The 27,442-nt window shown below is 36.5% G+C and overlaps 1 protein-coding gene across 1 annotated transcript; it reads right to left on the bottom strand.

Annotated features, from left to right (window-relative positions):
* Positions 1-210: 210 nt before the first annotated feature.
* On the bottom strand, positions 211-26,365 carry LOC127657093 (synaptic vesicular amine transporter-like). The gene is made up of 16 exons (XM_052145741.1): positions 26,298-26,365; positions 25,875-26,074; positions 23,361-23,697; positions 20,000-20,058; positions 19,277-19,360; positions 18,767-18,859; positions 16,532-16,621; positions 16,306-16,349; positions 9,701-9,761; positions 8,938-9,033; positions 7,242-7,320; positions 6,411-6,462; positions 5,817-5,880; positions 5,539-5,658; positions 4,080-4,213; positions 211-3,258 (listed from the first exon to the last, which is right to left on the bottom strand). Exons 2-16 carry the CDS (start codon positions 26,005-26,007, stop codon positions 3,154-3,156), a joined length of 1,551 nt encoding a protein of 516 aa, XP_052001701.1. The 5' UTR covers positions 26,008-26,074; positions 26,298-26,365; the 3' UTR covers positions 211-3,153.
* Positions 26,366-27,442: the final 1,077 nt, after the last annotated feature.

Consider the following 27,442-nt stretch of genomic DNA (forward strand, 5'->3'; position numbering starts at 1 on the left):
ATAAGAATTATTTATTCAGCTTTACAGAAAATCAGCTTTGATGTCTTTAAGGTCTCAAAAACATGAATAACCCACACTCCTGAAAGCAAACAATTTGATGAAAAAAAAAAATCGGACTGTCTATAGCTTAGTGTTATTTAAAATTTCACAACGTAGTCTTGCTGTCCACCTATGAGGACATACATTTTTAGGAAAACTGTTTGTTCTAGATTTTTTTTTTTTTTTGCTTGTTTATTAGGTGCTAATAGTTACAAATCAAAAGGGGAAATGGAAAATGCTAGGGTCTCAGGAGGTAAAAAGTTCAAAAATCTGTGTTCCAGTGAGGCACTTAGAATGGAAGTGAATGCGGGCCAATCTGTAAATGTTAAAATACTCACATTTTCAAAGGTAAAGCCACAAGACATTAACAAATTTTGTGTTACATGATCTTAGTGTAATAAAATCCCTTTCTAAACCTTTCTGTGTTGTAAGTAACTTCGTTGCCATGGTGACATTACTCTGTAAACCCTAAACCAGAGTTTCCGCTAGAAAAAAATGGTGCCGGTTTCGTTTTACGGACATTTTGATGATATGCCGGTCAAATATATCGCCTCTTAATTAGTCAAGTTGAGGAAAACTGGAGGCAGTCTATGTAACTTAAAAAATGACATAATCAGGCCGTATAGAATGCAACATATTATTATTAGCTTAAATTTCAAATAGACGAAAAAAAAAAACATGAACGTCCGATTGGCGTCAATCAACGCCAATTGTTTTTTACTGTGGTTTCACACACATTCACTTTTTGAAACATTGAGGCACGGATGTACCTAATACAAATAAATAAAACATCTCCAGGTAACTAGCAGATCATTCATTTAGTCCGTTATTAAATAAGAGATCTAGCGCTATAATCTGTTGTTTTTGAAATCAAGCGAGCGCTCGTGTCCGCTGCTATCAGTTGCATGGACGACGCGCTGCGCGAGTTGCGCAATCTTCACTAGGACGCGCGTTTCAATCGCCGTTGCGGAGACTCTCTATTAATTCCGGTGAAATCACAAAATAAAATGCACACAAACGTGTCCCTGCTTGATATAGACTGTAACCATGCACTGATGAACATAGGCTATTCAGTTTTGATGATAGAGAAAAAAAAACTGCACGAATGCGCGGATTAGAAGCACTGATCTATCTATAATGAGATGTTCCTGATTCACCATCGTCTGGCCTCTGAAAAAAGCTTTTAAAGCTAGTCTGCCTGGGCCTGGCCATATTTGAAACGTCTCACTCAATTGTTCGTTGTTTAGGTCTATATTGCAGCCGTTTTAGGCGTGCACTTTATTTGAAATGCAGCATGTCATGTTGTTTCATAACTTTCAAACGATAGAGCCTGTTCCTTTATAACATAGCAAGAGATCGGTGTATTTTTGCTTTATACATTTTAGGCTTATTCTCAAATTCAGATTGTGTTAGGGGGACGGGATTATTAGGCAATTTTAATCGGACAATTTGACCGGAGAGATTTAATTTTGTCGGACATTTAATTTTTTTTTACCGGCCAATGTCCGGTAATTACCGGACAACGGAAACCCTGCCCTAAACCAACAATTTACAGCTCAAACAATACACAGATTTTCACAGAAGAATTAATGTAAGCTTATAGTTTATACAATTCTAATTTCTGCCTTTAAACCCTCCAAAAAAATGGCCCAATTCACTTCCTTTGTAAGTGTCTCACTGTAACCTTGATTTTTGCTTTTTTATTTATTTTTTAAGAAAAGGAGGGTCGAGTCAAAATTATTTTTGTGGTAATCAACATTATGCCACAAATGCTGTTGATTGATCTTAACTTGTATTGAACCTGGAATATTCCTTAAAGTCCATGATTCATTTTACAGCCAAACAATCATCGATAACACATTTGCTAGAAGCAAAATAACAGAAAAAATATAAATGAAAATGACATTGGGAAAGCACAATATTGAGGCATCCTTTACAAATAAAGATATTAGCATTCCAGCACATTCAAATGACTTACTAAAATATATATATATACTATATACACTTTAAAAGCAAAATATAATCTAAAGTACCTAAGAAATCTGAATACTTTACAGTAATAATTTACTTCATTTAACAAAAGTGAATGTTATGTCACCATGTATAATCAAAATGTAGGTGTGGCTCATTGTTAATAGTACAGTACATTATGTTCAGTTCACACCACACAAGTCACACATATAGAACAGATTTCCAAAGACAGTAGGACTTGTTGACAGGTGACACTCTGCTTGATTATCTAATGCTGTCACACCTTTTGCATTTTCACAAAAAACAACAACAACAAAACAAAAAAACACGTAGCCTATATTTTTGAATGTGTTAAGCTTAGGTCCTGCACGCCAGTGCAAGATAACAAAATCAACATCTCAGTTTGTCTGCTCAAAATTGAAACACAAGCATCAATGCAATCAAATAATTTGTGTAAATATCTTGTAAGTAATTTGCCTTAAATGTCCATATAACAATTAACTCTGTTAATTCACACCTGATTGTGATATAGATGAAAACATTTTAAGGCCCATTTCAAGGTGAGTTGTGATCCATCTAACTCAAATGCACCTTAACTGACATTTACGCCTATGTAAAGACTTCAACAGGACCAATAGATATGTATATGAAGACCACACTTTTTCCTACCACCACAGACATACAATAAATATCCAATACATATCTGTCCACTGAGTCATATTGAATGAAACCAATTAATATCTGAATCCTCCATTGTTTATCTTATCAACTGCCCTTTTTCTGACCTGTGCACCTAGAAGTGACTTTTGATTAGAAAATATGAACATTGTTATACTGGATAAATGTGTATGTTTTCCCTTTATCCTCTCTCGAACACTTCTGCTAAATCGCATGCAAGTGTTATCCATACTGATAAGGCTGTTGGTTATATATTTCACCTCTCTAACAATGAGAACAAACAGCAACAAGAACAACTTTGGTTCGCTTCGGTTGAACCATCACGACCACAGGACAGCGTGGGACAGATATGGGACATTCTCACAAATCAGCATTATGGTTTTCTTTAAAGTCTGTCGCTTTGCTCTTTCATACAACAAAATAGATACTCCGGATGACATACATGGCCGAGGACAGTGATGTGGCCTATTCAGGGCTCTCTGGATCCAGATCGTCACCCATTTGGTAGCTGGAGCCCTGAGTGGAGTAGGAACGTGTCCTCATCGAGCAGTTAGAGTCCATCAAAATGGCCTGAGAAAGACATGTTGATAAGGAACATAGTGAGAGACAGGTTTATTTCAATATGATTGATTGAAGAGTGTGCACAGTAAGTGTTTGTGTGCATGTTAGTACTCTTGAGATAGAAAGCCTGTGATGCTTGGCTTTGATCACGCAGCATTTGAGGGCAAACGCACAAGTCTGTTTCGATCAGCATCACTCTTTGATCTTGTCTTAAGGGCATCCTGCGCAGTTTTTATTTCTATCTATTATGTAACATAATTTCCTATTTCAGTCACATTTTATCATGTCAGTGGTTTGAAGTTAGAGATGAAATCAAATGGAAAGCATGTGAATGCCAGGTTGAGACTGAACATATGATTATTATTGTAATACTAATAATAATAATAATAGTTAATAGAATAAGGAAATTAGTCATGAAACATCCTGTTGTATTGTCAACAAAATTGCAGAAATCACAAGTAAAACACATAAAATATTTAAAAAAAAGTCTGTGCTATTGAAAGTCCATTCATACTTGAGCTGGTATTTATATGAGAAATTGTTTATAATGAATGGTTTGCTATTATCAGCTTTAACTCACATTAAAGCAGTTTCTCCTCACGGAGTCACACTGTATAAACCAGAATCTATTAATAAATGCTATATAGTGTTTTCATTCTTATTGAAAACTAAAACTATTCTTAAACCCCCATGTGTTAAGGTGCATGTGCATATCAGCTTCAACATGCCATCCAACAAAATGTATGTACTGTATGTGAGAGTAATGTGTCTGCTGTGATGCCACAGCAGGAATGTTGAATTGTTTGGTAGATGATATGGTGGGGTCTAACCATCTTTTCCTCATTGGCGGGAGGATTTCTCAGGAAGAAACAGAGAGGAGCAAACAGGATGTCCACCACACCAATGATGGTCATGAGCCAAGGGAAGCCGAAGCTCCGAGCGATCGCTCCACCTGCTGATGGTCCTAGATGACAGAAACAGGTTCAATGAGCCTCTTTGTTAATTCACTAAACCCATTCATATTTATTATATTTATCCAATTTTATTATATTAATTCCAATTAATTCTAAGAGCAGTTTTCATGCCAGCGCAAAGCACAACTGGGCGTGGGTGGGAGTATTTTCACTATATGTGGGTGTATGCGTGCAATCTGAGGGTGTATTGTATGTAAATGAAGTGCCGCAAACCGCAATTTGCTATTTTCCTGAGAAAAAGGTACCATGCTAAGATATTTCAAAAGCATGTCCTTTTTGAGCACAATGTCTAAACTCAGTTCCTGCATTTCCAATTTGGAGATTCCACCAGCAGTTAGTAATAAAGTTCATGTCAAAACCCCGAAAATATGGTGGAATATAAAATTATGTTCCCTCCCTAAAGCCATTTTATGAAACAAATATTTATGAGATTTGTGGTAAACTATCTTTAGTTCATTGTTTATTCTGCAATTATTATTATTATTATTATATAAATATTAACAGTTTTAATGATCTAATTTGTATTGGTATTTTTCCACCTGTTGTCATAGAGTGGAAGAAGTTCGATAGAGTAAAATTGTTTGATTTGGTTCGATTTTTTTCACCACGTTGTTATTTTGATCCGTTTCGTTTGAAGTGTAATATGAATAAAGAAATATTATTAGTTTCATTTTTTCAAGTTTCAATAGAAAATGTAATTTTTCAAAGACTAAATCAACTGGAAGAAATTAAGTTCTGATATAATCACTGTTAATCCTAGCCATGATATGTGTGTCAGAAGATGAAAATTATTAATAATACTTACGTTCTCTATACTTTAATGGAGCTTTTATTGAAATACTGACGAGAAACACATTTTCCATGCGTATAAAGCGAGCGTGTCACTGTCATAGAAATATGCATGACATTCAACAAGGATGCCGTTAATGCAAAAAATAATGTCCATATTTCTATTCTTCTAATTCATTGCATACGGTCCATTTACACTACCAACTTCTTATGAATGTACTGTCTTTGCTTATATCACTGGTGCTTGACAGGAAATGGACTATATAAAACAATGCAGATGGTGCAATAACTGGAGAAAAACCTCAGAATGAAATTCACTTGACCCAGCCCAGTAGCGCTTTGCACACACAATTTCGACCAAACTCTTCACTTGCGCCTAGACATAGCGCATGCTTGCACGAAAATACCAAAATTTCTTGACCATGCCCGCTGACTTTTCATGCATAACTTACGGCATAGCGATGCACTTAGCGCTAGCACTCTTAAAATAGGGCCCATAATTGTATTTCTCCATTTTATTTCTTACCTAATGCAAAGCCCATGCAGAAGGCAACATCAGCGATGGCATACACACTACCGTACACAGATACGTGTCTCAGATCTACTAGATAGCCCATAATCGGCATCATCGAAGAGTCCACCATACCTACAGACCACAAAAGATTGACAAAACATTTCTTAAATATGGTATTTTAGATATGCTATATAGTAATAATTAGGGTAAATTAACATGGTATAATAAGATTTAAAGAAATTAAGAAATAAAGTGAAAATAGCTATATTTTGTGTTGAGGTCAGACTTACCAATTGCAAATCCAACTCCAAAGTTTGGCACAATGAGTCCGTATATATCTTTTGCAAGAGGTACCTGAATGACAATGAGAAGAGCTGCTGCATATTATTATTATATAAAAAACACCAAAACACCAAATACTGGCAAATATTCTGTTGAACATCAGAACAAGTTTTTACAGCACATGGGTTATTCTCTTATTTTTACACTGATGTTTTTTCCATCTGCAAAACTTAAAGTGTGTACCGGATTCTCTTCTAAAGTGGTTTTGAGTCTAATCTGAAAAACTAACAGACTGTCTTCCTGCTTAGTGGGAAATGTCCAGGGTGAATACAGCTTTGTTTTTACAATAATTCGTTTTTCCAGCCCTCAACACAGCTAAGGGGAACAAAACATTTTAGGTTTCTTATGTAAGCTACAATGTGTTTGCATCCTCCAGTAGGTTCTTTGCCATATTAGAGGGTAAAACCACCTACAGTACATTTTAGTCTTAGGCCTTTATTCACTTGGTGCTAAAAATCCATTTAGTTGAAAAGAGTGCTGAACCAATGTTTTGTTAATTCAAAGAGAATGGCAGTTTTGGAATGATTTCATCTGAAACTTACACAAAGAATGCTGAACCCAACCAGCAGCATCCCTATAAGTGAGCACAGCCATCTACACAGAAAGGGAGAATATATTTAAATTATATATTTTGTAATATTTGTAACCCAAGTAATGTGCTGAAAATGAATTACTTTCATTGAAAGTCATTAACTGTAATCTGATTACTAGCATTTAACATGTAATGTGTTACACTACTTTTTATGCCTAATAGTTATTCGATTACAGTAGCGAATTACTTTTAATCCAATTACATACAACACTGATAGTCACAGAGTCTAAACTTTTTCCAAACATCTCCTTTCATGTTCCACAGAAGAAAGGAAGCAAATTGGAGCAACATGAGGGTGAGTAAATGATGAGAGAATTTTAACCATCCCTTTAAGGACTAAACATTCAGTAACAGACACAGCAATAGAACCAGTCCAGATAGAGATGCATGAAGTCCATGAAATGTAAAGATGAAAATCTGCAGGCCTCTGTTGAGTTTTCCAATGAAAATTCTAATGTTGCCAGACATTCTTGTCATTTCCTAAAAACATCTCTAGGCATTTTTAAGAGAATATCATGTGTGAAGTGAAAAATTAAAAATTCTGATAATGGTAAACGAGCATGTGACTCTTATAGGTGCTTGTATGTAAACAGTAAACAAACAAAACCAACAATCAGCATCAAAACTTGATCTGTAATTTTAAAAAAGGAAAACAAATACAAAACCTGGCAACAGAAACTCATTTAGAGCTGTTCCAAAGCAGAGGAAGTCGATAGCAGAGCGAAGGAAGATAAGAAACAAGAAAGAGGGGGGAAAAAACACATTAATTTCCCTCTCCTACCTCCCCATTTTGTGAGCCAGAATGGCAAAGATGTTGGTCCCTATAAGATATGAGACACTGGCTGGCACGAATGCAACCCCTAAAAGGGAAGAGGAGAGAAAGAGGAGGGCTCAGATAAGAAGACACATTATCAGTTTGATCTCAAAGCTGCTGTTCGTCTCGCAGACGCTGTTATGAAACGGCTTTTCTCATTCCCTCACTCCTTCTCTTCTTTCATTAGCTCGCTTGCTTTTCCTTTGCCTGCCTATGACACCTCAATATCCTGCCAGACTGTAGACACTCCCTTGCCGGCTCTCACTCCTTTCCCTGGCTCTTGTTCTACCTTTCATCTCTCTCTCTTTATTATCTAAGCTTACAAAACAGCAGGAAAACCTTGAAGAAACCCAGAAGACACAAACAGTTCAGTTCAAATGAGAATAACTGCTCTATATGGAGAATATGACATCTGCTGTGCTCTCTTAACTTCATGAATTCGCACAATAGCCATTTTAAATGGTTAACCAACTGGAATTTGTAGAAAATGACTGGCAGATAAACCTTTACTAACAAAGCTGGAGAGTTTTCTAAAGAGTAACTGGATCACCGAAGATTTCTTTCCCTTAAAGGAATATTATGGGTTCAAAGACCGTATTTGTAGCTAAAATGTTAATAGCAAGAAGATGCGCTTACAATGGAAGTGAATGGGGCCAATCCTCAAACATTAAAATACTCACTGTTTCAAAAGTATAGCCACAAGGGATGAACAATATGCATGTTAGCATGATTTTAATGTGATAAAATCACTTACTAACCTTTTCTGTGTAAATTTATATCCAATTTTACAACTTCATTACCATGACGGCATAACGCGTAAATCCTGTATGCCGGTAATTTGGTAATCCACCACAAAAAACGACAATTTAAACAACTTTACATCTAGAAAATACACAAGAATTAATGTAAGTGCTTTTATAAAATTATAAGCTGCACAATTCTGCCTTTAAACCCTCTAAAAATGATCCCCATTCACTTCCATTGTGACTCACTGTAAACTCGATTTTTTATTTTTATAAGAAAAGGAGAGACAAGTCTAAATTTCTTTTTGTGGTAATCAGCATTATGACACAAATGCTTTCGATTGAGCTTAACTTGTATTAAACCTGGAATATTCCTTCAAAGACCCAATGAAATCGCTTGAAGAGTGCATTTAATTTATTTCATATTGAAGTAGAAATTTGGGCTGGACTTATCAAAGGGCTCATTCCTTTTTTTAAATAGCCAATAGTCATTTGTTTATGCCACAGATCCCCTTTTTATCCCAGAAAAGGAAGACTGTAAATTTAAATGTGTATATCTGCTTAAAGTTAATTCTGTCAACTTTCAGAAGTACACAAGCTCTTAAATGGCTTCAAAGCTAAAAGACATGAACTGAAAGCCACGAAATACCACTTGACCAATTTTAATTTACTTAAATACTTACATGTATTTGCATTTACATCTTATTTTCCTGCTAATGAGAGATACATTATGTTTTACTAACTATTTATTTATCTCTCTCTCTCTCGCTCTCTCTCAAAGTGGGAAGTATCCACATCTATAATCCATCTTAATTTGTGACCCATCTTGTAACAGAGTGACAATTACTTTGAAATGACAGGAATTGCAATAGGAAATATGTGAAGGGAAAAAAAGAAAAGAAATAAGGATAGTCTCCAACCTAGCTGCCATTTTCTGGGGCACATTGTCTCCATCATCCAGATGGGCAGAGCTGGCTCCAGCATTGCAATGGCCATGTTAGCAAAACAAATGGAACCTGAAAAAGAAAACGAGGGAGGGAAAGTGGATTCAACTTCTGAAGAATCGTTTCTTTCTGTCCACAACACAGGGGAGGCCTTGCCAAGCCATCATGCTTTTTCTTTTCCTTTACAGATATAATAAACAGCATCATCCTGCTTCTGCTCTCAAGCCACTCTTATTGGAGAGGAGGACATTCTGAGGCAAACACAGCTGTGTTTCTTGACCACTTCACTCATATTATCAAAACACACAGATCAGAATACATTCTTAGATACTTAAAGGTGCACTCATTAATTGTTCTGTCAATTCTAGTTGAATAGAAACAGAATAGTGCTTTTGAAAATTATGTTTATAATGATGTGCTTTCACATGATATATAAAGACAGTAGCCAAATAAAAGCTGCTTTATTTTATGAGGAGTAGGTCATGTCATGGGGTCGACATGATGAGATGACCTTCTATTTACTTTATCTTGGTAACTTCCTTATTATTGGAAACTTTCGCTTACAAAATATCTATTTTCTTCAATGTTATCAGTAACTGAAAACTATTGTGTAAGGTGTCCAGAACCACTGCAATATCAGCAAGTGCAACATTACCCAAAAATTATAGAGTGCACCTTTAAGTTCACATTTCACAAAATCCTTTAGAATGAATGTTTTTTGTGTGGTTACTGGTCTGACCTGCTGCAATGAGGATGTATGGATCTTTCATGAGAGTCATTAGTGAAGTCCCTTTCTGGCTCTGTGAAAAATGAATATATCAAGATATTTAAAATAGAGAAAAAAAAAACGTTTTTATAATATTACAGATAAAAAAAAATTTCATTAAGGGGCAATATTCAAGGGCATTTTTAGTTGAGTATGTTTTCTAATCATTTAAAACAAATGTGTAACACTGGCAATAAGTTTCCATTTGTTACCATTAGTTAATAAGATGAGCTGACATGAACAAACAATGAAAAATTGTATTTTTAATAACGTTTATTAACATTAACAAAGATTAATAAATGCTATAAAAAAATATATTGTTCATTGTTAATGATAACGAATGGAACCTTATTGTAAACTTTCACCAAAAATAATACCAAATACTTAATTTTAATCAATGTATTAACATAAATTCTCTTTCTGAATAATTATGTTTTTCTTTACGCAACAATTTGTATACCAAGGCCTGGAAAAGAAAATTAAGAAATATATAAGGTGTTACAAATAAAACACAGAATAACTCACAATGGGAGCATTTTTTGCCCCACATATTGAATTTCAGGGTTATTTTGTCACTTTAGTTGCCCCAAACTCCCGTTTATTTCTGACCCCGCCCTGAACACAATAATTATAGATTGGATAAACATTGTGCTTCCCAGTGCACAGAACTTGTGTTCCATTCCATCTCATAAATATCAATAGCAGCCTCAGGTCAGGCAGATGCTTTTTAAAGGGTTGTGTGTTGGGGTGCATGTGCCTGACATGCAGCTATTCTGGAAACCTAAGCGGTTCCCATGGAGATGGGATGCTTGAGAGTCGCAGGGAAATCTGAAGGAAACGATATACTGAATATAATGCCCCACACACGTTCTGTTCCCTTTATGACATCTCTAAGCCATACGTGAACAGAAGATCACAGAGGATTTAGTGCGACGAGTGTTAACTCAAGTACTAGTGTTAACTATCCATATTGATATGGGAATTGTAGCATTGCTAGTATAATAGCAGTTTTTGAGAATGGGGGAAGAGACAGAGAACTTTTTTATTTTATTTTATACTTGCTATCTCAGAAATATATATTTTTTTACTTAAAGGTGATGTTTGTAATATTTTCTCCGATACCAGCTTAATATACAGAGACAACTATAAGTAAGCCATTCATACACTGATTCCTTTGAAAAGGGTAAACACTGTGGCTCTGTGGCTGCCTTAAAGCTGGGAATTATCTCATTGAATAACATGACCGCAACAATTAGATTTTGTCACTTACTGCTTTGCTTGCCAATAATCCTGTTGGGTATTGACACTCATGGGGCTTCTAGCAGAGCTTAACTACTATTTGATGTCCAGGTATTATTGATTTGATTGATTATTGATTTTAAATAACAGTTTTATCATCTTCTGGCCAGCACTGTTTTATGATGACAGAAGAAACTGACCTTTTAAGCAACATCGCTCAGACCTGATTTCAGATCACATAATTAATCATGTCAGAGCTTTTCTTTATAATACTTCATATTTTAACATGTCTCACTGGAATATTTGATTCTGATTGGCCAGTCGTGGCATTCTGGCAACTAATTTCCTACATAGCTGTGCTAGTTTCACATCTCTCATATTTCTGCACAATGAAATGCCTAACTTATTGAAATTCAAAACCCTTATCATTACTGTATTCTGACACATTACTAACTCACAGTTCTACGACTGTATATCATAACCATCCCCTTTTGCTTCCTATTAAAATGCTTTTTATTACTGTACAGTGGAAAAATTGGGTTAAATTATTTCATTCTTTTCTCATTAAAGATAACAAAAATGTAAAGCTACAGTAGCCACACTATACGCACTGTCTGTTGGAGGCCCTGTGGTCTCCGAAGTAACTGATACCCATCACCCCCATTGATCAAAGTCAGACACGCTGTGACTAGATCAGCCATACATTTCTCCTTACTGTGATGCAAACCAAGGCACACATATACACTATTCCTCTTAAACCTGCTTCCATTAAAACATACTTTTTATATTCAATGCATATAACACACTTTTTTCAGTCCCACACACACACATTGTGACACATCCAGGCAAACCATAGTAGTAATCCATGCTACTGATAAGACTAGATAAATCATTCCAAATACCTATCACTAAAAACAAGACCAAACTCCATTACTGGCTGCATCAAACTAATCTCAATAAAGCCTTTCCCAGTTTTTGCCCACGAGAGGAACATCAGTCAAAAATGCAATGCAATGTGTAGCACAGTAAAGATAGATTTAGCTATGAAGGCTATAAACCTCAACACTTACAAAAACAAGCATTGAAAAAGCAGAGAAAAACTCTAGCTCAGGGCTGGCCCACGGGTTCATGAAAATGGGCCCCCCGGAGTGAAAATTGTCATAATTTTAAATCATCCATAGAACCACTGCAAACGGGATGAGCAGATTTTTTTTTAATTGAAAGCACTAAAAAAAGAAGCACTATACTGTATAGCTCAGAAGATGACAAATAACATGCCAAGTAGCTTTTTTTCCCAACATGAATATGGTAGATTAAAATGTACATGCATGCATAAGGGAATATGTGAATTTTAGGTGCTGTGACAAGTCACCATTTAATCGCCTGATTTGATTGTCTTTCAACTTTTTTTCTAGAAGTATAAATAAACGTCTCAATAAATATGAGGTCATGGAAATGGCAATTATGATAATTACTGGGTAACATTTTACAGTAATGTTTGCATTAGGTATCATTAACTATGTATAATACAATTTTCCAACATTTATTTATCTTGGCTAATGTCAATTTATAAGAATACAACTTTTTATTGTTTGTTCATGTTAGTTCATATTGTATTAGCTAATGTTAACTTTTACGATTTTTAATGTTAAAAATGGACTAGTATATGTAGAAATTAACATTAACCAAGATTGTTAAGTATTGTTCATTGTTAGTTAATGTTAACAAATAAGTGTTACCCATTAAAGTAACACAAAATAAGAAAATAATGTCTAAAATAGTTTTAGATTGTTTTAGTTGTATAGGACACTGCTGAGAATGCTTGAAATTTCATATCAACTACCCATTAAACTATGCGTAAATGTTTATTTAAAGCAACAAAATCAATGAAAACAAAAAGCTGTCCAGAATGTGTGCAAAATTTAAAAATGAAACATCAGGATAAATAAGGTAACACCAGAAATATATAATTATGTATAAATAAAATTACATATTTTAAATAGGGCCTATGAACACAACACCTCTCTCTCTCTCTCACTCTCTCTCTCTCTCTCTCTCTCTCTCTCTCTCTCTCTCTCTCTCTATATATATATATATATATGTGTGTAAACAAATCTAAAGAATAAACACATACTGTACCTCTTAGAGAGCAGGCATGTTTGCAGATATGATGGTTTGGTTATTCTACAGATTAACTGCTCATATTTTCACTCTATGTGAGTTTTGTGCATTTTTATATCAGCAGTTCCCCTTCTGTCACTCACTCAACGTTGTGTCGCATGTAGTGACACAAGGGATCTTTCTTGAGGGCCTCGCATACCTCGGAACTTGAGAAAAGGCCAATGAGAAATTGGCAGACAGAATTTGCATGTCCCACCTCCGGACATACGGGTATAAAGGGAAGCGGGTTTGAGTCTTTCAGTCAGATTTTTTTCTTCGGAGCCGAGCGGTTGTGCAGCTGCAAGCTGAATCTCACTACTGTTCCACTCACCTCTGTAAGCAGAGCATTGCTGTTTGCTGCATACTTCTAAAAGAGAGTTTTCCCCTCTAAAATAATTTATTTTCACTCACAAAAGAGCAATACACAGCAGGCATTGAACGTCCTTTTCAGGACGTCTCTGGTGTAGTTCCTGGATGCGGTCGATATCTCTCCAAAACTGACGGTCATAGACGCTACCTCGTGTGCCTGGGTAGCGATCACACTGAGGCAGCGTTTGTGGATGGTTCATGTACTCACTGTGAGAATATGACCATGGCAGCATTGCGGTCGTGGCTTTCATTTCTCAAGGTGAAATTCGCTCCTCCTTCCCACGGGATTGAGGACGACCCGGCTGCCGATGGAGGCGATTTGGGGATGGCAGCGGGATCGGTTTCGCCAGGTATGTCCCCACAAACTACTCGCACACCCGACACGCTCACTTGCTTCCAGGTTAGTGCAGCTCTGCTCGCCTCACGGCCAACCCGCGTTCTCCCTTGAGCCCCTGGAGTTGGATGATGACGTTGCCGCTGCATCGGAGAGCTTTCAGGCGTCTGACGCAGAAAACTCAACTGGGCTGCCAACTTCAGGTCAGCCCGCCCAGTCTGAGGCTGATGCACAGATGGCCGACACGCTTGCCTGGGCTGCCGTGAGCATGGGCTTGCACTGGAACCCTCTGTCCTCCCCTCAGCCTTCACGGCTTGACGATTGGTACCTCGGGGATTGCTCAGGGCGTGCTCCCAGCCATGCCCACCCCCGGTACCTTTCTTCCCAGAAGTGCATGACGAGCTGACGAGGTTGTGGAGGGCACCTTTCACCTGCCTCCTCACTTGTCCGCTCTCACTACCCTTGACGGTGGGGTGGCCCACGGGTACACGGAGGTCCCCCAGGTGGACCAAGTGGTTGCCACCTGTGCCCCGAGAACGCCGCCATCAGGCGGGACTCCAAGGCCTGTAGGATGAAGTTGTCACTGTCTTCAAAAGCCAACAGCACCACTGGACAGGCCGCCTCCGCCCTGCATGCCATGGCTCTCCTGCAGGTTCACCAAGCCAAGGCACTAAAAGAACTGCACCTGGGTAGTCCTGACCCCAACGTGCTGCAGGAACTGCCACCGACCTCGCTCTCAGAGCCATGAAGGTCACAGCGCAGGCAATCGGGCAGGTTCTTTCTGTCCGCAGAACTGCCGCTCATTTCATTTGGATAGTTTTTGGCACCATTCTCAGTAAATTCTAGAGACTGAAACTCCCAGGAGATCAGCAGTTACAGAAATACTCAAACCAGCCCATCTGGCACCAGCAATCATGCCATGGTCGAAACCACTAAGATCACATTTTTTCCTCATTCTGATGGTTGATTTGAACATTAACTTAATCTCCTGACCTGCAACTTCATGATTTCATGCACTGCACTGCTGCAACATGATTGGCTGATAATCACATGAATAAGTAGGTGTATAGGTGTTCCTAAAAAAGTGTTTAGTGAGTGTAAATGAATCGGTTAAAATAAACTATTCAATTGTATTTAGCCTTGGCAACTTGGATTAAATTTAGTGAGTTGGTTCATTCGGACGATTCATGTAAATTAACTAGTTCACATAAATTATTCAATTATTCACATGAGCCCCTGTGCAGCATTAAAGAGACTTTTCAAGAAGCAAAATATACCGTTTATTGCTGCTGTTTATCAGCAAATTACCACACAAAATAGTAATGTTTTCCTATTTTTTAAAGCTTATATGTAGTATGTATATGTTCAGTTTAATGTCGTCAACCTGACTGTTTAATGTTCACCACAATTAAATGTATAACTATAAGGTGATTGTTACCCATACATACTGTTTATCTGATTGTTATATATTTAAACTGCTTTCTTATTTACATAGCTTAAAATGTATAGTAGTTAGATACTTTATGTTAGTAAACTTGTAGTGTAGCTAACTACTTTTTTAAAAGCTTACTACTTTTATTATTATCTTGTAGCTTGGAAAGCTACAGTTTCAAAGTAGCTTCCACAAGACTCCAAAAACACCTTTGTGCTCTTCTCCAAGATGTTGAAAAAAGCCAGCCAATCCAATTGGAATTTACAATTTAAGCCAGTGCTTGTCATTTTTGTGTGCAATATGTATTAAGTGGTCAGCAAGCGGATTGTGGCCTGTCCATGTGCTTGCCATCTGAGGCTGAGACTATCAGGAGGTTAGCCAAACAACATGTTGGCATACCGTCAGAACAATGCTTGAACCTTTCCACTCATAACCAAAAAACCTTATGGAGACTCAGTTTTTTAAATTGCAAATATGATTGTAAATAACATTTGTGGGAAAAACTTTACAATAAGTTTCCATTCGTTAACAGTTAATGAGTTAAGAATCATAAATATACAATTAACAATATATTGTTACATCATTTATTAATCTTTGTTAATCTTGGTTAATAAAAATACAATTGTTAGTTCACAGTGCATTAACAAATGTTAACAAATACAACTTTTGATTAAAAAAAACTATTAGATTAAAAAAAAAAAATTATATGTTGAAATGAACATTAACTAAGATTAATAAATGTTGTAAAAGTATTGTTCATTGTAAGTTCATGTCAAGTAATATAGTTTACTAATGTCAACAAATGGAACATTATTGTAAAGTGTTACCCATTTGGTGTCATAAAACACAAGTATTTAGGCCTAAATACAGGTACACCTTCACAGCCTAATTCAATGCTCACAAAAATCCTTACTAATGCAGAGGATGACCTTTAGCTGAGTGTTTACCCAATGCTAAACATCAGTTCTAACCCCCAAATGGGAGTGTTCGGTAAAACAGTCTGCTCAGGTTAAATCAGACTAGAAACGAGGGTGATGTACTTACTTCTGGTTCAACCTTCGAAGGCTGAAGCACAAACAACTGCAGAGCTGCTCATAAAAAATGACAAAAACACATCAGATAAAAAGCAAAGCATTGTTCAGCATCTGAAATTCAATTTAAATAAGTCTTTTTTTCCACAATGGTGAATTTATGTCAGCATTGTGTGAAAATAACATATAATTTGAATTTATTAAAAAAACAACAACAAAAAAGATTTTGATTCACTCACCTCCATCAAGCACAGCAAGCACTGCCAGGATAAGGAAAGGAGCTGTCTTATCAACAAACTCATACATGACACTGCCAAATGGAGGGCCAACTGCATCACACAAACACACACACATACATAAGTGCTTAGTCAAAATGTATGGCCCACTGACATTTGCAAACATCACCAATATGCTTTGAATAAATACAGGCCATAAACAAATTAAATATATGCAAATTGGCCTACTTAACCTGTTAAATATTTTAACCTTAATGTTTAAAATAATGTTGATTAAACATTTATTGTATCCATATTGTTAACATAATCAAAAATCAGTCTGTGAGTTTGATTGTTTAAAATAACAGTGTAACTTCAGCTTTATTTCTAATCAAGCTGTTTTTCGGTTAGGTAATGTGACAGTATCAAAGTTACTTATGTAGTTTTTTTGGAGACTGCAAACACAGTAGAAGAATGTAGGTCCTGTATGCTGGCTCATGGATCAGTGGATGAAACACAATTGAGAGAGTTTTGCTTGACTTGCTATAATCGATAAAATAATACACTAAACCAGCGGACCAATTAGCGGGCCGCGGTCCCAGATTGGTTCCATTCAGACCGCAAGACATCATGACAATGGTTGCCCCGTCTCACCGTTCCTACACTTTAGGTTAGCAGCGCAACAAAATAACAGAGCTGTGTACACTGCAAGCACTCCGGGGCGAAGATAGGTTACCCCTGAACCTCCACACAGTATCTTTCCTATACTGTATATATATAGGCTATATATATAAATGGTAGAAGTTCCCCCATAGTCCCATAGTCCATTGTCTTTGGACCACAATGTCCTCATTCTTGTCCAGTTATTAAGAGACTTTTTGACTCTTGATTTACACTTTTTTCTTATTTTACAAAGTAGGCTACTGTTGCTTCCAACTTGGAAATGTATAATAACTATTCCAAAAGAATTATAATTTCTTACACATTGTCATTAGTCAGAATGGCTACGAAATTATACGTTATTAAGACGTTGTGATAAAGTTATTTTTGTCCGGACCTTTGGTGGGATGGAAATGTCAAAACCGGACCTCTTGGAAATGTAATTGAATGCTCCTGCACTAAACCCATTCTGCTTGAGCAACATGGGGAGGATGACTCAGTGGTTAAGCATGACACCATTTACGGGAAGAGCCAGGTTCAGCCCCACACTCAAGGGCACTTTCTCTGACCACTGTTCCTCTGCTTTAAACAGGGCACTTAAAGTTAACTCCTCGTCTTAAACTCCAAAGCACTTAATGCATAACCCCCTAACCTAGCTGTATTCCAAAGCGTATCAGAGTAAGGATGCTCAAGATTTCAATGTACTTCTGCAAACTAGATACTATAGACCAAATTAGATACTTTAGATCAGACTAGACTTTAGATTTTTGGAAGAAAATGCAATGCGTTCAAAACTCAACACCACAGTTTTTTTTTTTCCCCCTTTTTTCTCCCAAATTTGGAATGCCCAATTCCCAATGCAGTCTAAGTCCTTGTGGTAGCAAGGTGGATGACGAATCTCAGTTGCCTCCGCGTCTGAGACCTTCAACCCGCACATCTTATCACGTGGCTTTTTGAGTGCGTTACTGCGGAGACATAGCGAGTATGGTTGCTTCACGCCATCCACCGCAGCATCCACGCACAACTCACCACGCGCCCCACCGAGAGCGAACCACATTATGGCGACAACGTGGAGATTATCCCATGTGACAATACCCTCCCTAGCAACCGGGCCAATTTGGTTGCTTAGGAGACCTGGCTGGATTCACTCAGCTCGCACTGGGATTCAAACACGGGAACTCCATGTGTGGTAGTCAGCATCTTTACTCACTGAGCTACCCAGGTTTACCCCACCACCACAATGTTAAGAGTGTTGTGGGTGGTTGCTAGGACATTGCTAGGTGGTTTCTAGGGTGTTCTGGAGGGTTGGATCACATCAGGTACCTTCTTCAATTTGAGTCTATAGGAATTCTTTGGCCATTTTATTGTCTGCCAGGCAAAACTTTTAAAGTCTGATCTCAAAGAAATGTAATAGCACACCTTTCTTCAACAAGTCACACAGTCTGAGGTATTGTATCATTGAAGCCAGTAGCACAAACAGTGTAGAATTAATTAAATACATAAGTTTAATATTTAGGTTTTGGGGCTTGTTCAAATCCCTTAACCTAAGTATGATGAAACATTTCAAAACATTTCTTGTAATCCCAAAACAATACACACCCAAAACTCCCATTGCTAGTCCTCCCAGGGCAATCCCTATAGCATTTCCTCTTTCTTCATCATCTGTGTAAACGCTCGCCAGCATCCCCATACCTGCATAACGACAAAGAGAAATAGTAAGTTACATAGGGTAAAGCTCAGAGATCAGCCACAGAGGGCAAAATATCCCATCATTTATTAATAAAATGATATAAACTTAAATCCTAGCAATAAATGGAAAGTCAATTCATCAAGATCGGCACAATGAATACACTGATCAGGAGTTCCAAGAGTCACTTTTGTGTACAGCCTAGGATCGGGGCCTATTTTGCACAGGCACCTGAACCTCATTAACATGCACAGTGTGGATGCTGAGTTCAGAGGATCAAAGTCAAATGCATTTTAGATCACTCAGGTTTACAAATTGTGCATTTAATAAAGGCATTTCAAACAGAACTATAAAGCATTACATCACAGCTTTTGAAAGCATTTGTTGAGTTGTAATTTTGTACATTGCACAAGGTTTATTACCTGCCACAGAAGAACAGGACGAGCCAACACCCTGTAGAGATCTGGCCAAAAACAGCAACGTATAGCTCGATGAAAACGCAAACACTTCACACGAAGAGTAAAACACAGACAGGAGAAAGAGGAAAAGCAGATGTATTTATCATAGGAATATGGCAATACGTGTAACTATAGTAATCATTTTATAAAATCATTGCACAAAATTCAATAACATTTGCATGTTTTGGCAGCATCTACACCCTTTACATACTATAAAAAGTTACCTTAAGGTGCTATTTCAACTTGTTCTGACCCTGAGAAATATATTTTGTATACTAATGCATTCACATTGATTTAGTCATATTAAAGGAACATTGCAACCAAAAATGAAAGTCCTGTCATTATTTACTCACCCTCATGCTTTCCCAACCAATTGGGCTTTCTTTCTTTCATACATGGTTGGTTTAAAAAGATATTATGTAAAATGTTTGTCTCTGTTACCATTCAATGCATTGAAAAATGATGCAGTGAAAGTGAATGGTGACAGATAACGCATAAAAAATGTCATATGGGTTTGGAAAAATATTAGGGTAAGTAAATTATGACATAATTTTCATTTTTGTATGGACAATGCCTTTAAGTAATATATTTGACTTGGTGTTACCATGTTATGAAGCACAGCCTAAAAACACATATAAATGAACTTAATGTTAAGCAAACATTAGAAATTATATGTGATGTACTCACTGATGGTAGAAGCAAACATGATGCAGAAACCGGCAAACATTGGGATCTGATAGCCAATTCTGCAATCACAGAAAATAATCTAATCAGGCATGTCTCTTCTCATATAAAATCTAAACTTTGACACCAACATTTTTCCAACAAACATTGAGCTTCAAGTGAGGAAGTTTATAAGATGTTGTTGAAATTACAGTAATGCCATGTCTTACAAACAGATGTTATTTCACTGTGACAATTACAATACCATATTAATAAGGCAGAGGACATTTGCACTATGTGTAAATAGTGTTAGATGGTATTTGCACCTCTAATTAAATACTAACATACAGTACAGGGCATCACTACAGTGTGTTTATTAAATGTCCCACGGACACCCTACACCAACCCCTACCCCTAAACCTAACCTTCCCTTACAAAAATGTAACATAGTTTTACTACATGGTATCACCCTGGTATTTTGAAGTAAAATCATAGTAACCACACAATTAAATATCGTTACTGTTGTTGAATCACACTGGACTGGCCAAAGCAGAACATGTCGGCAGTCGTGGTGGCAGAGTGAGCCGCACATGCATGAGTGATCACACTACTGCTGATCGCTTTCAACAGACAAAGGAAAATTGCAGGGCAATATTCACCTTACTTACAGTCCATTTACACTCACTACAAACACACATACAAAGTCCTGCCATGTGGTGCCATAGAGCCAATGTCATACTCCTTTTGAGAGAATTGCTACAGTATATTCAGAGCTGAAAGTGTGTTGTTTCTTATTAGTTTACATAATATGACCAAGGAATCCTTCTTTTCATTCAGTAATAATGTGCATAGTTTACAAATAAGGTTGTTCGAGGTGATGAAAATCATAAAATCATTAAAAAATCTAGTTAAAACATACGTCAAGTTCATAGAAATGTAATATGTCCAATTTGGTTTCAGAAATTTTTCAAAAACATAATAGCAGTTTCTACAAATAATTGATTTAACTACTTTAAAAATGTCATGTGGTGTAACCATCAAGTTAAATGTATAAAAATACTTTCCGTACACAACTTAATCATTAATTCAAAATAACTTCATGCACATTTTTCTAGGTGAAACATATATTTTTAAAAGCTTTCTCAGGGTTACACCACGTGACCTGAACAAAAGGATCTTTTTGCCATGTTCACTGTTGTCTTTTGTTTTTGTACTGTTATTTTGAAGTTTAGTTTAGTTCCTGTTTTGGTTTTTGTAGTCTTTTGTAGTTTCTTTTATGCTGTCATGTTCACTGTTGTCTTTTGTTTTTGTACTGTCATTTTGAAGTTTAGTTTAGTTCCTGTTTCCTGTTTGGTTTTTGTAGTCCTCTGTAGTTTCTTTGTTTCATTGGTGTTCCCCTGATTGGTTAGCTTTCCCTGATTGTTTCATCCAGGTGTCCCTCATTCCCTTGTTTGTTCCCTCCTGTATTTAAACCTGGTTCTTTGTTCAGTCTTTGTCGATCGTTATATGTGATGTTCCATGTTTCTAGTGTTTTATGCCTGCTCTTGTGCCCATGTTTGATCGTTCGTGGATGTTTCGTGTTCGTGTGTTGATTTCATTTTCCCATCGTGGACCGTTTGTTTGTGTGCCAGTGTTTTGTGTTTCTCCTATTATCATTTAATAAAACCATGTTTGGATCCGCACCTCTCGTCTGTCTTGTCCTGCTTCCACCCCAGTCGTGACACTTTTTCACCAAAATGTCAAAATATTGGATATTTTTTAAAAACTTCACACACACTGGCATGACGGCTTAAAGGGGGTCTTCTGTTTTATTGTTGACATAAACAACAAAATGGCAACCTGCATGTTGGTTGCTCAACATGACTTTAATTTGATAGACAAGAGTTTTTCAAATATTAAACATATTTTCAAACTGACAATGTTTGACGGCTTATTTTAGAAGAATATTCTTCACAACTCATGCCAACATTTCCTTTTTTTCTTTAAGAATTTCAGCTGTTAATGAGATTTAAAAAACAAATTTTACTGTCTCTGGACAGTTACATCACATGCCATTTTTGACTTTGAACCCCAGAAAAAATATCAAAATGATTTTGATTGAAAACATGTTAATCATCGACGAGGTGCATTCAAGTATCGTTAATTACTTTGTGTAAATTGCACTTTTTATATATTTCTGATATAACGACCCAATAACGACTATGCAACTAGCTGGGGGCATTTGCTTTACTTAGTGTGTTTTTATCTTTATTTTTCCTATGCTATATTTTGATTATTTATTTATTTTTACGTGTGTTAATATTTTGATCCTATATTTTAATGCCTTTTAAATGTGTGGAGAAACTATCTACAAAATAACTGTACACTGTAGAAAGCAGCCTGGACTGTGGTCACATTATTTGCCAAATGAAATTATGTGCCTTATCACACGTTTGGGTTAGGGTTGGGCTAGGGTTATGTGTTTAGCAGTTTCCCAGTGAAGTGTCCTGCGGGGGGCAACAATAGTGAGTGAAAGGGTGCCGTAATCATACAAGGTTTTTAAGGTGAATATTAGATGATGATTTTAATGAGTAAAACATATCTCCTTGACCGAGACCTGCTTGACTGGTCTCAAATCGTGTACTTCAGAGTCTATAGTCCAAATGTCTATGAGGTGAACTACTGCGGAAGCTAATAAGTGTGTAAATGTAGGTGTGTCTGTAATACAAGCATTAAATATATATTGTTTTTCAAATTATGCATTAGAGTAAAAGTGTTACAATACCATAACAGAGCAGGGGTGTGAGTAATAGAGTGAAAAATAAGTGTTTATCAAGTCATAATCAGCCGTTAAACTCATGATTTGCATGAAAGTGAATAAAAAGCACAGTTGTTGTAGCGTCTCTAGTGTTCATTTCACCAGGAAACTGTGTCGAAATGTAGAATATGGCATGTAAAAGTCAGTTTGCAAAAATTTAGTTACACTGTAGTGACGTTCATTCTATAAGACTATAGTAGATTGGTAAAAAGTGGTAACCAGAAAATTGTTACTTTAAGGTGCTATTTCTGCTTCATCTTATCCTAAGACATAATGGACTATTGCAATGAGTGCATAACAATTCATCAGTGTCCTCAACTCACTTTTGATGCACCACAAAATATATCCTTTGGGAAATGACAATACACTATGAAAGAGCGAGACAGGGTAATACGGCCTATGTAGGGGGAAAGACAGTGTGTATAACATGTCTTTACTCTGAAAGGCACCAGTCTATAGAGAGTGTTCAGACTTCAAGGCCAGTTGCTAACTTCATGCATAAAAATATTTGAACTGGGTGTTAAATTTAGGGATAGACTTAAATAAACCTGTTTTAGAAGTATGAGGTTGATATTTGTCATAACCCACCTGTTAGTGAGGGGTCCAATGAAGGGGTTAGTGATGAGCTGTACTGTTGCTTTTGAGGCAAACAACAGACCCACTTTCACGTTCTCATTCAGAAGCTGCTTGTCTGCTTTGGGACAATCAGAATGGTTTTGAGGGGGGGTTGCAGAAGGAGAGGCCGGGGTCAACGAGCCAGCCATGCTCATCTGGGGACTGAGGCCAGTCAGACGTGTAGAGTTATCATACAAAGACACAATACTCTGAAAGGTGCCGGATGGGGAAAGAGAGGAGATGGAATGATTTTGGGCTGCCTGGGATGCCTCGTCGTCCACTGAGTACAGGTAGCTGGGAATAATAGGCACTTTCATAGAGAAGCGAGAGAGTTAGTATGTGAAGTTATAAAAACCATAACATGTATGTTTGTTTATACACGGTTTCATTTATAGGCCTACTTAATCTTTGCACTAACACACAAACATGAGGTAAAGTAGCTAATCAAACTTTTATTTAGAATTAGCTAGAAGCTAAAAACCATCAGCTAAAAACAATCTGTAACAAGTCCAATCCCAGTTGGAACAATGTGACAAAAAAGAAATACAGATATTTATCTAGCTGTTTAAGACACCATGTGACCTTTTCAAGTGAACATTTGGGGCTTTTAGATGTGTTTGACATTAGCGTTTGTACTGTAATTAACCCACGGGGACACAGTGTGAGATAACACTTGCTTCATCCAGAAGCAGCACTTGTGCCAACAGCGACAGGTCCAGTTTTCGTCTAATGCCATCTGTATCCACACACGCCGTGTGTTATTCCAGCGTAATTGCTTTGCCCGTTTCTTGACTCGCAGACGTGAGAACAAACACAAAGCTAAAAGCTGTGGTTTAGCATGCGCATTAGTGTCACATTGAATGACAGAGCGCGCAGACGGAGCACTGGCAGCGCTCGAGGACATGATGCCTTAATTCAGATAAACTGCAGCTACTGGAGCAGCCAACAATTGAAAGCTTGCACGGAGATTAAAACAATCTTGTAAAAGTGTATTTTAAAACACTTTCACCTCAATAGACACATTCTTTTTCTTGAGAATTAAGGTTTTCTTGTTAGCCTCGAAAAGGCAACCAAACCTTTTGTTATAAATAGTAGGCTACTGAACAGCTATTTAAAGAAATATTTAAAAATAAAGAATTAATAAACAAATCTATACAAATATAACTCTATTAATAGCTATAGCTATTTTCTGATGGCCTGAAAGAGAGACAAATCCAGAAAGAACCATTCTTTCCTATGTCAATTGAATTTATTTTAAAAGACCCACCCTATTTTAAGTAGGAATTTAATGTTTTTATGCTTAAATTATACGGTAATTAAATTATTAATTTCTGAGCATTAGCAGTTGGTGTATTTCTCCTCTTCCCCAGCACAAAGAAAGCATTTGGCATTTGGTTCCTGTTTTTTTTATTTTGGGAACCAATTCCTAACATTCTAGGAATGTTCTTTTTAGGTTCTATTTTTTGTATCTATAAACGTTCCCAGAAAACTGCAGGGAGATTTTTGTGAGACAACCTAAAAAACCTATACAGAATGTTCTCTAATGGTTATTTGTAGGTTTTATTTTTATTACCAAAAACTGACATTCCCAGAACATTGCAGGGAGGTTTTTTTGTGATAACCTAAAAAGAACCTACACAGAACGTTCTCTAATGGTTATATTAAGGTGCTATTTTTATGACTATAAACTAACGTTCCCAGAACATTGCAGGGAGGTTTGTGTGACAACTTAAAAATAACATATACAGAACATTCTCTAATGGTTATTTTAGGGTTATATTTGTATAATCAAAAACTAACCATCCCAGAACATTGCAGGGAGGTTTTTGTGTGACAACCTAAAAAGAACCTACACAGAACGTTCTCTTTTGGTTATTTTTAGGTTTTATTTTTGTGACATAAACAAAAGGGAGGTTTTGTGTGATAACCTAAAAAGAACCCAAACAGAAAGTTCTCTAACGGTTTATTAAGGTTCTATTTTTTATAACGATAAACTAACTTTATAGGAACATTGCAGGGAGGTTTTTGTTGTGACAAGCTAAAATAACCTACACAGAACGTTCTATTGGTTATTTTAATGTATTTTTTAGGTTATATTTTTTATACTGTCGTTCTGAGAACCTAAAATTGTTAGCTGGAGCTCTGCAATTTAGAAGAAGAAAAAAAGATTAGTTATTTACATTGGTATACTCTAGTTAAAAAGACGTTTGAATGTTTCATATCAATTTCAGCATTACACAGAAAGTCGATTAAATTGCATGATCCAAGAATATTATTAATATTTATGAATACAAATATATATATTATTATTATTTATTTTATTTTTTTTGCAAAAGGCTGAATAGTGATAGCATATGCTGTCATAAAAATGCATTATATTTTGTATAAGCAGTGTTTATATAAAGAGGTTGATATGAAGGATGTGTAGCCAACTCAGCATCATATGTGCATGCACATGTAACAGGTGTGAGCAACAGCAGCACTTACCGACCACTGTCAAAAGCATGTTGTCCAACAGCAAAGCTATAAAAACGATCAACAGAATGAGCCTCCGAGACTGTCTTTCTTCTCTTAGCCACGTCAATAAACTAAAATCTCTTAGGGCGTCAAATAGTCCCATTTTTAAAACAAACAAACAAACAAACAAAAAAATCCAGTTAGTTGCAAGGGAGCGAGCGAGAAAGATCCTGCAGCAGAGCAAGAAAATGTCAAAGAACAATGTTAAAACATAGCAAAATGTGTTTAACAATATGTCAAACATTCAAGTGAAAAAAAAATAATAAAAAAATAATAAAGCCCACATAAGACATGCACTGAAACTCAAAATAATAGACAACAAACAGTTTTAACTTTTTCTTTTTTCTAAATATTTTAGACGAATAATATATCAATTTGAGCTCTAATTTTTACCTTATAAGCACATTTGCATTGAGCTTTGCTGTCAGTTCTCGGGTGAAAGGCACACTGGACGAGGAGCGTTTTGGTTGCTTCACTGCTGTTTGACGTCACGCTGTTTCACACATGAGCACAGGGAGCCGGTGTGCGCGCGGTCTCAAAAATGATAAATGCAGGAGGACTTCATTTACTACGCTATTTGTATTTCTTACTGTTTTCAATAACCACTGCCATATTTATCCGCAGATATTTGCTTATTGATCATATCAATGTGTATGTATATCTATAGCCTATAGCTACATTTTTATGTTCTAGGAATATGAGACACTGCGGTTAAAGCCCCTTTTCGTAATTTAAGCCATTTAAAGTTCCTTTCTAAACGTGTGCTTGAAGTGATGCTGTCTTAGTCAACTTAATTGCAACAATTTAAAGCTCAATTGATCACTTTGCAAATGCACACAACTTTTTGGCTGAAAAACTTTTAAAACAAAATGTTTAACAGGAAACTTTTGTGATTTAAATTTCATATAAACGCAAGTTTGGCTTTCAGTGGAACTGCCTCGTTAGTTTTTTAGCGCATCTTACCAAACGGACCACATCAACAGTCTTTAGTTTTATAATAGTGCCATCTTGTGGCCCCAATGCCAAGCAAACATTCTTTAAATATCTGTGTGTGTGTGTAATATAACATTCGAAGACAGAGGGATAAAGATATTTCGACAGTCACAGAATTATTCATTTATTCATTATGTTTCCAAGTGCATGATCAATTAATAAATGAAACTTCACAACCAGTGCATTTCAGGTGCTACATCATTGTTTTAGTGTTTGTAATAGTGAGCATATGAATTTATACAAACTCACTCAAATGTATATTATTTCCATAACATTAAGCCACTGAGAAAAAAGGTGATTAAAAGTCAATCATACATTAATCACACACTCAAATATTTGGCATAAAAGTGGCAAAAATGACAATTCTGTAATTTGGTTCTAAACATGCATTCTGTTGTTTTACCATGGAATTCAGAAGGGACCATTCTGAAAAGACTTCACGCAGTTCTTTTCAACTTAACAACGTTCATAATGACCATGTCTGTCAAGCTCCAAAATTTATGATGAAAACCCCCCCAACAACATACATTTAAAGTCGTTAATAC

This window comes from Xyrauchen texanus, chromosome 16 (assembly GCF_025860055.1).
Source record: "Xyrauchen texanus isolate HMW12.3.18 chromosome 16, RBS_HiC_50CHRs, whole genome shotgun sequence".
Taxonomy (NCBI): domain Eukaryota; kingdom Metazoa; phylum Chordata; class Actinopteri; order Cypriniformes; family Catostomidae; genus Xyrauchen; species Xyrauchen texanus.

Coding starts and splice junctions, on each gene's coding strand:
- LOC127657093 (XM_052145741.1), bottom strand. CDS start 26,007: ATGGGACTATTTGACGCCCTAAGAGATTTTAGTTTATTGACGTGGCTA. Junction 5,659..5,816: donor TGGAGTTGGATTTGCAATTG/GTAAGTCTGACC, acceptor TGTGGTCTGTAG/GTATGGTGGACTCTTCGATG. Junction 3,259..4,079: donor CCGCCAATGAGGAAAAGATG/GTTAGACCCCAC, acceptor TGTCTTTCTCAG/GCCATTTTGATGGACTCTAA.